At 36.5% G+C, this 10,053-nt stretch overlaps 1 protein-coding gene across 1 annotated transcript; it reads left to right on the plus strand.

Annotated features, from left to right (window-relative positions):
- The first annotated feature begins 1,665 nt into the window (after positions 1-1,665).
- On the plus strand, positions 1,666-5,273 carry mlnr (motilin receptor). Its single transcript, XM_058799395.1, has 2 exons — positions 1,666-2,395; positions 4,936-5,273. Exons 1-2 carry the CDS (start codon positions 1,666-1,668, stop codon positions 5,271-5,273), a joined length of 1,068 nt encoding a protein of 355 aa, XP_058655378.1.
- The last annotated feature ends 4,780 nt before the right edge of the window (positions 5,274-10,053 follow it).

The following is a 10,053-nucleotide window of genomic DNA, read 5'->3' on the forward strand; positions in this document are numbered from 1 at the left end:
GTTTGTAAGAAAAAAAGAAAAATACACAATTAGGTCATACCTTTTATTTAGTGTATCTTTTGAACTGGGAAAAAAAACAATATTCTTGTTGAAATTTAAGAAGTATTTCTATAAACAGGTTCATTAGATTTTTTGAAATATGCTTTGGTCACAGCTCTCATGTTTCTTCAATTTGACACTTTCATTTTTGATGTTGATTTTGTTGATTTGACAAATTAAGACCCCAAGACTTTTGGGCAAATATTCTGTGGACTGATGAGACAAAAGTTGAACTTTTTGGAAGGTGTGTGTCCCGTTACATCTGGCGTAAAACCAACACAGCATTTCATAAAAAGAACATTATACCAACAGTCAAACATGGTGGTGGTAGTGTGATGGTCTGGGGCTGCTTTGCAGCTTCAGGACTTGGACGACTTGCCATAATTTATGGAACCATGAATTCTGCACTCTATCAGAAAACCCTGAAGGCGAAAGTCCGGCCGTCAGTTTGTGACCTCAAGCTCAAGCGCACTTGGGTTATGCAGCTGGACAATGATCCAAAACACACCAGAATGGCTCAAGAAAAACAAAAATAAGGTTTTGGAGTGGCCATGTCAAAGTCCAGACTTAAATCCAATTGAGATGCTCTCAAACCCTCCAATGTGGCTGAATTAAAACAATTCTGCAAAGAAGAGTGGGCCAAAATTCCTCCACAGCGATGTGAAAGACTCATTGCCAGTTATCGCAAACGTTTGATTGCAGTTGTTGTTGCAAAGGGTGGCACAACCAGTTATTAGATTTAGGGGGCAATTACTTTTTCACATAGTGCCAGGCAGGTTTGGACAGCTTTTTTCCCTTAATAAATTAAATCATTATTTCAAAACTGCATTTTGTATTTACTCGGGTTATCTTTGTGTAATATTAAAATTAGTTTGATCTGAATTATTCAAGTGTGAAAAAACAGGAAACAGGAAGGAGGCAAAAACCTTTTCACACCACTGATATCTTTTTTTTTTTTTTTTTTACTAAATGAAAATGAGAAATGTTTCTTCAGAAACTAGCTGAAATTAAATATGTTTAAGTTTTTAAATCCTTTACTTTATTTCAAGCAACAGTTTCTTGAGTTTTTTTTTAAGTTATTTATAATCACCCTGCTTTATGCTCACTAAATTGTCATTCTAAGGAAATAAAGTTAAAGATTGCAAGTTCAATATTTGTCCAAATTATTTAATTGGATAAAACTTGATAAATAATGATATGCAAATAATGTAATTCATATTAGTAGAGTTTGCACTTAAACTGATTCAAGAGCTGTTCGTTTAAATGCACACATTCAAAGCCAAAGCCCCACCTCTATCCCTATCTGTCTACTGTCTCCACCCCTTGTGATCTCACTATTTAATTAAGTATTGGACTAAGTGATATTCTGCACGCACACAGTAGAGGAGAGGTGATGCTCTCATCTCCTGTAGCAGATCGCCAGATACTACATCCACAGGTCTCGTCTTTTTCATCTCCTGTTCAAACACATCACCTCTTTGGTTCCACCTTCCCTGATGCTGAAACAGACTTTCAGCAAAGAAGTCTCATCAGAGTTCTTCATGCTCAACCTCTTTTAAAGGTCTTTTATACATTTACCACAATCTCTTAGACCTTATCAAGGGGCATCTGCAGATTTGCATCAGTATGGAAGAGTTCATGGAGGACCACCATTGCGGAGACTCTCTCTTCCCAACCTCCACCCTCATTCCTGTCACCACCATTTGCATCCTACTCTTCGTCATCGGCATAACCGGCAACACCATGACCATCCTCATTATCCAGCGCTTCAAGGACATGAAGACCACCACCAACCTGTATCTCTCCAGCATGGCCATCTCAGACCTGGTCATCTTCCTTAGCCTCCCCTTCGACCTCTATCGCCTCTGGAAGTATGTACCCTGGGTCTTCGGGGAGCTGGTGTGCCGACTATCACACTACATCAACGAAGGATGCACCAACGCCACCATCCTCCACATCACAGTGCTCAGCATGGAGCGTTACCTGGCCATCTGCTTCCCTTTCAAAGCCAAGGCTGCCATCACCAAGCGAAGGGTCAAGTATGTCATTCTGGCTCTGTGGGGTTTTGCCCTACTGTCCGCTGCGCCAGTGTTCTTCCTGATGGGTGTGGAGTACGAGAATGAGACGATGCCTGACCCGGACACTTTGCAGTGCAAGCACACACGCTATGCCATCGAATCAGGGCTGCTGCGCACCACCATCTGGGTGTCGACCGCCTACTTCTTCTGCCCCATGTTTTGCCTGCTCTTTCTGTATGGATCCATCGGTCGAAAGTTGTGGAAGAGTCGTCATGAGCTTCATGGGCCCAATGCGGCAGCCAGACAGAAGGTTAACAGGCAGACCGTCAAGATTCTGGGTGAGTGGGTCTTGGGTAGTGTTGAGGCTGGAATACACTACACGACTTTAAACACTACTCGTCATTCATTTGCAGATTTCGAAAATGGTTACAGAGAAAATCTGGGTATCATACATTAAACAACTGAGGATTATTCCATTAGACTTATCACATTAGACTTTCAAGTCATTCTAAACTTATCAAACTCATGCTCCCTGTTGCTAGAAAATGCATGACAGATGAAAACACCGTCTTGTAGGGGATATACAGTTAAGACCCAAGGACCAGGTATGTGAATGAAGACCAGGAGTCAGAAATGCAAACAATTGAAGAAAAATTTACTGAAGAAAAGAGTGCAGTTTCATCATCAGAAGTCAGATACTAACACACACGCATAGAGAAAAGTTCTTTTTCTCAGCTAGAGGTTTCAGACAATATTCTTGATTATATTCTAAAGATGAAAAATAAAGTAAATGCTTTAATTGTAAATTGGTCATGTACAGTAGATGAGAGGCCCTAATGACCTTTGTGACCTAAGCTCACAGAAGCGTCCAGAATCCACCCCTGCAGTCTTCTATAATAGGCTCAAAATATCAGACGTGTTTGAAATCCTGACTGTATAAAATCAGTTTGAAGCTTAAAAAAAAAAAAAAAAACTGAGCCTGTGCCCATCATAAAAAAACTCTGAAAAAAACTGTGAAAACTCTGACTGCCCCAAATCTGCAGACTGTTTCTGGCTTCAGGCAACTAGAGTTGACTCAAAATTAAAATCAGCATAAAAAGTCTAAGCAAAAGTCGTGTAGTGTATTCTGACCTTATGGTAACAGCCATGAATAGTTAAGTTTGCCACAGCTCATTCTTACAGTTTAGGGATCTGGACAATCCCCTATAACCCCAAGTATCAAATTTTGTAGTGTAAATGAAAGAGTCTCAGATCTCTGTGTTGAAGAAAGGTGTGCAATTACTTCAGATCTTGCTAACAATTTTTGCCTGGTGGACCATAAAACTGGATAAAAAAACGGCCATATAACTTAAACTGAAGGAGAGACCTGAGCCATATTTAGAGATCAGAATTTCATCAGACATAGAGGTAGACTCTTGACTTTTGCCATTAAGTGACCGTCCCAATACCCCTAGCAACTGTAGTACTCAGGACACCTTAGCAGTGTTGTGAGTTTGTTGAGTCCAAGTTAAGACCTGAAGAGGGTCTATATCATTTCCTTTGGCATGAATGAAGGCTAGTTTTACGTCATAGTCACTTAAACCTCTGCAGACCAGTGCACACCAGTGTGTTCAGTCTAGAGACAGAATAGCACAGAGCAGATCATATTGCGTCAATCGGCACAGACAGATATGCAAATATGGTCTTGGATTCGAGACATGAGTCCAACACATAAATGAAAGTTGTTTTGAAATCTACAACTTAGTCCTAACTTGACCAAAATAATGTTAAGTACAAAGAGTGTCATGATTTACCCCACTACCACTACCTACTACACTGTAAAAAAAAAAAAAGTTGAGTTTCCTCAACTTGTCGTTTTAAGTTTATACAACAAAAATTTGAGAATATCCCTCAAAAATAAGTTGAGCAAAAATCTGCTGAAGCTGGTTGCCTTAAAATTTTAAGTTGGCTCAACCTTTTTTTTTTTTTCTTTTTTTTTTAAAGTGTAATAACTATTGAATAAATACATAAAATAAAATAGATTAAATAAATCTTGATTTTCAATCTTGATTTAAAATGCACAACACCGCTGTAATGCTAACATTAGTTCATTAAATAGTTAGCATTAACTGATAAAGAAAACACATTATTAAAATCAAAAGTTGTAACTGTATGGACCCGAGCTAACAACTAGCAAAGTTCAGTTGTATCTTTTTTTTTAACTGTTTGTTAATGAATATTTACAATACAATGCAATAATGTAATACAACAATTTATATAGTTCTTTTTCTTATGAGGAAAAACAGTTATTATACCTGTTATAGTAGAACACTTTTTTTTTTTTTTTTTTGCATTTCAACATCGTGATAATATTGTATACCATGATAAAAGCTTCAGCAGTTTTAACAACATGAAAATTAGATTTTTGGGATTTTTTCCCCCACGTATATATTTGAAAATGTAATACCATACCACATGCCTATTGTAGACCAATCACTTTCTATCTTTCATGAGGTTATGAATACTTGTAATTTCATCCCTGTTCCTTATTTCTAAGGAATAAAACTGACAATTACAAAATTCTCCATTTAAAGTGACTCGGGCGAGACATGAATATTGCCTAATCTTAATTAGTAGCGGTAGAAACGTCATTGCAATGTAAATGAATGATGTCAACTTGTGTGAGGAAAAAGTCTAACAGATTGCAAATATGTAACTTGTCTTATTTATGTCTTATTGTCTTATTACTATCTTGTCAGTTTATGTTCATTTGTTTGATTGGCGAATGTTTAGTTTATTAGAAGCCTTCATAAATTAGTCTCAGTATGCAACCACCCAGAACATGGACAAATCTCATTCTTCTATTAACCCCGTGTCCTGTGCCACTCTCTTCTCCTAGCTGTTGTTGTGTCGGTCTTTGCCATCTGCTGGCTTCCTTACCACATCGGCCGGTTCCTCTTCACACACGTGGATGACTACCACTCCGCCCGCCTCAGTCAGAACTTCAACGTGGCCTCCATGGTGCTCTTCTACCTGAGCGCCTCAATTAACCCCGTCCTCTACAACCTCATGTCCAACAAATACCGCTCCGCCGTCAAGCGCCTCTTCCTCTTGCCCCACAGGCGCCACCACGGGCCCAACCGGAGGCATATCTCGACCCGTGATGACTTCACCGTGTGCACAGAGATGTTCAATGGAGTGAAGGAGACCGTGATGACAGAGGAGGGCTTACGGTAACATCAGCCCAGCTGAAGAGGAGCGCAGGAACCTGGGAGAAGTGAAGAAAGTGTGGGCTTATTGGATAAGAGCTGGAATAATTGGTGTGACGGAAATGAAAAACGAGTTTGGAACCGACTCACATTATGAGTGGAAAAAGCTTGTGACAGTGACTGCGCCTGGGGAAATGACTCATAAATGAAGGATTTCACACAAATGCATAATATCACAGTTATTACACACTGTATGATCGATCACTGTAGTGATAGTAATCATGTTGTCTAGATCAATAATGTAAAATAGGTTTTGTATAGATCTACTTGATTAATGGAAATTGAATGATTAGAATTTGACATTTTCATGATAAAAAAAATCGAGTTGTTGCCAAACCAATTGTGGTGAAAGCAACTGTAAACCATTGCAGACACATATAAATGCGGTGTGGAAATCAGTTTGATGTTTCTCTCTTTAAATGCGTGCTGCACCTGAGCTCAAAAATGAGATGTGGCAGCATTTAGGCAGCCTTTGTGTGCTTCATTTCTAATTTAACATCTCTATTGTATTACACAGAATCGTAAGCCATTTTATGCTTTTATGTCTTACAGAAAGCATAATCCAAATCTTTCATTCTAATTAAAACGGTTTACCGTTCAGTGCATGACAAAATGGTGATTCTATACATCATAACCACCAAGTGATGGTATGATCTTGTTGTGTTATTTGTATTATAATGTTCTTGTGTCCGTAAATTATTCTATTTTGCTCATATATTCATATCATATTCATATCAATTATAGTATTAATATGTGTATTGTATTGGAATCATACACATATTACAATATTAGTATAATAGTATTGTAATAATTATAAAATTGTGTATATTATATATATTATAATTTAATCATTATAATATAGTGTATTGTAATCATTAAATAACATAATATTATTCTTTTATAAATGGAAAGTAGTTTATTTTCTGTGGCTTTTGAAACAACATTTAAACGAAGGTACTGAATGATATTTGTTCAGCAGTAATCAAAAGGTTTACAAAAATTAATAACATTTTAATTAGATATGAATACAAATAGTAATAACGTGAATATATAATATCTTTTTAAAATCTAATTTACACTTAATGTGTTATTTTACAATTTTCATATGAAGTGTGGCTCAAAGTAAGAGCCACTTTGTTATATTAAGCCCCACAAAACATCACATTTCATTTTAATTCAGAAATGTAAAATAAGTATTGAAAAGATGGATTGAAGTTGTTTTTGTATAAACTGCATTAGTAACTTTGACATAACCTCCACTGTTTTCAAGAAATTAACTCTACAATAGCAGTGCATTTCCAGTAGGGGGAGCCACTCTCTCATATGCTTGACTAACACACACACACACACACACACACACAATGTATATATATATATATATATATATACACCGATATATAACTTTTGGGAGGTTAGAGCAATATTTTGTATTCATAAAATAACAAATATTTAATTGAATACATCTAATTAAATAAAATATTTAATCAAATATATTTAATAAAAATGGTTTCATTTATATCTTATTTGTATTGTCAGTTTATGAATAAAAAATAAATAAATTAATTAATTAATACCAGACAAGATCTGTTTGAAATTATTATACAATATACACATTAAAATCCCAGTAACTCTGAACCTTTAATTGTAGTTTAGTATTTCTATGATAGTTTTATTGACATTTTTGTTTCTCGAATCGTTCAGTATTCAAACATTGTTCAATATATTTATCAGTGTATATCTATCATTAATATATCTATCAGTCAGTCCGGCTGTTTTACTGAATGCATGTATTTTGTGTAAAGTGGTGTGAGATCATTAATACAGGTTTGTATGAGAGGCCGTTCAAGACATTATTCAAACTTTACTCGTGTTTTCCACGGCACTGCTAGGCGGTTGCTAGGGCACTCGGGGTGGTTGCTGGGGTACCCAGGGTGGTTGCTAAGTTATTGCTATGCGGTTGCTAGGGTAATCAGGGTGCTTACCAGGATGTTACTATGTGGTTGCTAGGGTACTTGGGGTGGTTGCTAGGGTGTTGCTATGCGGTTGCTAGGGTATTCAGGGTGGTTGCTAAGGTAAATGGTGAGGTTGCTATGCAGTTGCTATGGTACTTGGGGTGGTTGCAAGGGTGTTGCTAGGCAGTTACTAGTTGTCACAGATCGTCACTATGGAGTTTTATAGAGTTCTTAGTTTGAATTAGCACTTAGCTAATCACTATTAGCATGTAGCTATTCACTGCTAGCATGTGTAGCATGTGAAGCATGTTTGGGAGTCCTATTTGTTAGCATGAGTCAAAAGAACCAACTGCCAAGTCTATACGACATTCTGATGCAAAGATATAGGACTTGATAAATGGTCGCTTCCTGTTATCGCCACAACCAAAACGAAAATGACAAAAAGACAAAACATTGTCAAAACGATATTTGTAAATATTACATAAGTGAAGAAATCAAAGTTACGATCGGCTTACTGTACTTGAACTAGATTGATCTCATTTAATTTTGGCGTTCAGCCAATCAGAAACCGCATAAACGTCACTACCTCATTCACAAACAGTATCATGTGACAGTTTGACAGTAGGTGTATGAATGAGGAGAAGGGGGAGGCTGCAGACCTGAAGCAAACAGTATGAAACAGGCAGCTAAGAGATAATTGCCATGTTCCTATGGCATCTAGACCAGTGGTTAATTAATTTTCAAAGTCACGCTGTCAACGCGTTATAGAGTTTGATAGTGTGTGTGAGTGAGTTTGGTAGTGTGCGCATGAGAGAGTTTGATAGTGTGTGTGAGTGAGTTTGGTAGTGTGTGTGAGTGAGTTTGGTAGTGTGTGAGAGACGGTATAGTAGTGTATGAGAGAGAGTTTGATGGCGTGTGCGCGAGTAAAGCTTGAATAATGTCTTGAACGGCCTCTCATAGGTTTGTTCCCACATGACTGAACTATCTGGTTAAGTGTCGGGAAAGAAGGGTCACAGAAAGCATTGAGACATTATTTCCTCTGTCAGACAGCCGTATGTTTGGAATGTTCCTTATGGCTTTCTTCCAAAGACCTTCAAAGCACTATTATCAGGACTCAGCCTTGTTGTGTTCCCCTCGGCCAGCCTCTTGACAGAGAGCTTGTTTGCTCTGAGCTAATCTCAAACTCCACAGGACATGAGCTCACTCAGCTGTGGCCATGTTTATGAATATGGGTATAAAAAGGAGGAGGAAGGGGTCTTTATCACAACATAGCCTCGAAAGAAAAGGAATCTGGATCAGGGCCACCTTGTAATTGAACTGTCCACTCAATGCTATTCTTGATAAACAGATTTTTAAAGATCTGTTTGTATGAACCCTACAATTTCCAACTGTAGTCCAATTGACATATTTGCATTTGCATTTACATGCGCATTACGTTACATATTGCATATTAAACTTCACTTTGATATAAAAGTTACTTATATATTTCTAAATGAGCAATTTTGAGTATACGTTGACTTCATATTTGCATTCTGTTTGACATAAAATACAATTTATTGTGATCATTCTTGTGTGTGTGTAAAACCATTAAGTTATTTTAAACGAAAATGACATAGAGAAGCATCCAAATGCAGTGATTTGTTTATTAAAATAAAACAACAAAAGTAAATCGCGGTAACAAAAAGGAGATTTCAAACATGAGATAAACAGGACTAAATAATTAAAACATAACATCCAATAAGGACGACAACAACAGCAGACAAAGACGACCAGTGAGTCTGAAACTGCGTGCTGTCTGAGTAGACACTTCATTTGAATTTGAACTTCATTACTGTTATAAATATAGTATGAACCTAATTCAGCCTAATAAACTCCCATGAATTCTCTCCCTTGGCCTCATGGGATAGTAAAGTGCATCAACTGTGGAATCTGTCTGGAAGTAGGTCATCCGGGTACTTTTCGCCTACAGTTTTTCAAATACTATGAATTCGAACATATCTTTCGGGATACTGTTTTTCTCATACTATATAGTAGGGAAATATTCCATTTCGGACACAGTGCATAAGAAACGTATAAATACACAGTAACAGGTACACTGTAAAAAAAATTGAAAAAAAAGGTTGAGCCAACTTAAAATTTTAAGGTAACCAGCTTCAGCAGATTTTTGCTCAACTTATTTTTGTGGGAGATTCTCAAATTTTTGTTGTATAAACTTAAAACGACAAGTTGAGAAAACTCAAAAATCTGGTTGTCTTGAAATTTTAAGTTGGCTCAACTTTTTTTTTTTTTTTTACAGTGTAGGCTTGTAATAGGACAGGTGAAAAAAAAAGAAACCGAAAAAAAAACAAAAAAACAAGGGAACATATAACAATTAAATGAGTATAAAACCCATTTCTGTCAAATGACTAGCTAGAAGTAACACTTTTTTGGAAGGAGAGCGTCTCTGTTTTCCGCATGTTTAGAAAACTTACAGTATCTAATATCATAAAACATAACATGTCCATACTGTAGTGTCCGTTTGTACTGGGCATAGATTTTATATATAGTATTTATTAAAATTCTTCCTAAATGTCAATCTTCTGCTAGCTATGTTGTTCTTTCCTTAGACTTTTAAGGTACTTACCAAGAGAAAAATAAAATGGAAAAATTACTTCTTTGCTTTTTTTATTTATTATTTATTTATTTATTTTATTTAGTGGGGGCAATAGTAAAACAATCTATTAAATAGTAATAAAAACAATCAAAACAATAAAATAAAATAAAAAAATTGTCAGCAGACCTCACAGGGTTTTTATT

The sequence above is a fragment of the Onychostoma macrolepis genome, chromosome 15 (genome assembly GCF_012432095.1).
Source record: "Onychostoma macrolepis isolate SWU-2019 chromosome 15, ASM1243209v1, whole genome shotgun sequence".
Classification (NCBI taxonomy): Eukaryota; Metazoa; Chordata; class Actinopteri; order Cypriniformes; family Cyprinidae; genus Onychostoma; species Onychostoma macrolepis.

What these genes read in the sequence shown, in the direction of transcription:
- mlnr (XM_058799395.1), top strand. Translation starts at nt 1,666, where the DNA reads ATGGAAGAGTTCATGGAGGACCACCATTGCGGAGACTCTCTCTTCCCA. An exon ending in GCAGACCGTCAAGATTCTGG is followed by an intron (nt 2,396 to 4,935) that starts GTGAGTGGGTCT and finishes CTCTTCTCCTAG; the next exon opens with CTGTTGTTGTGTCGGTCTTT.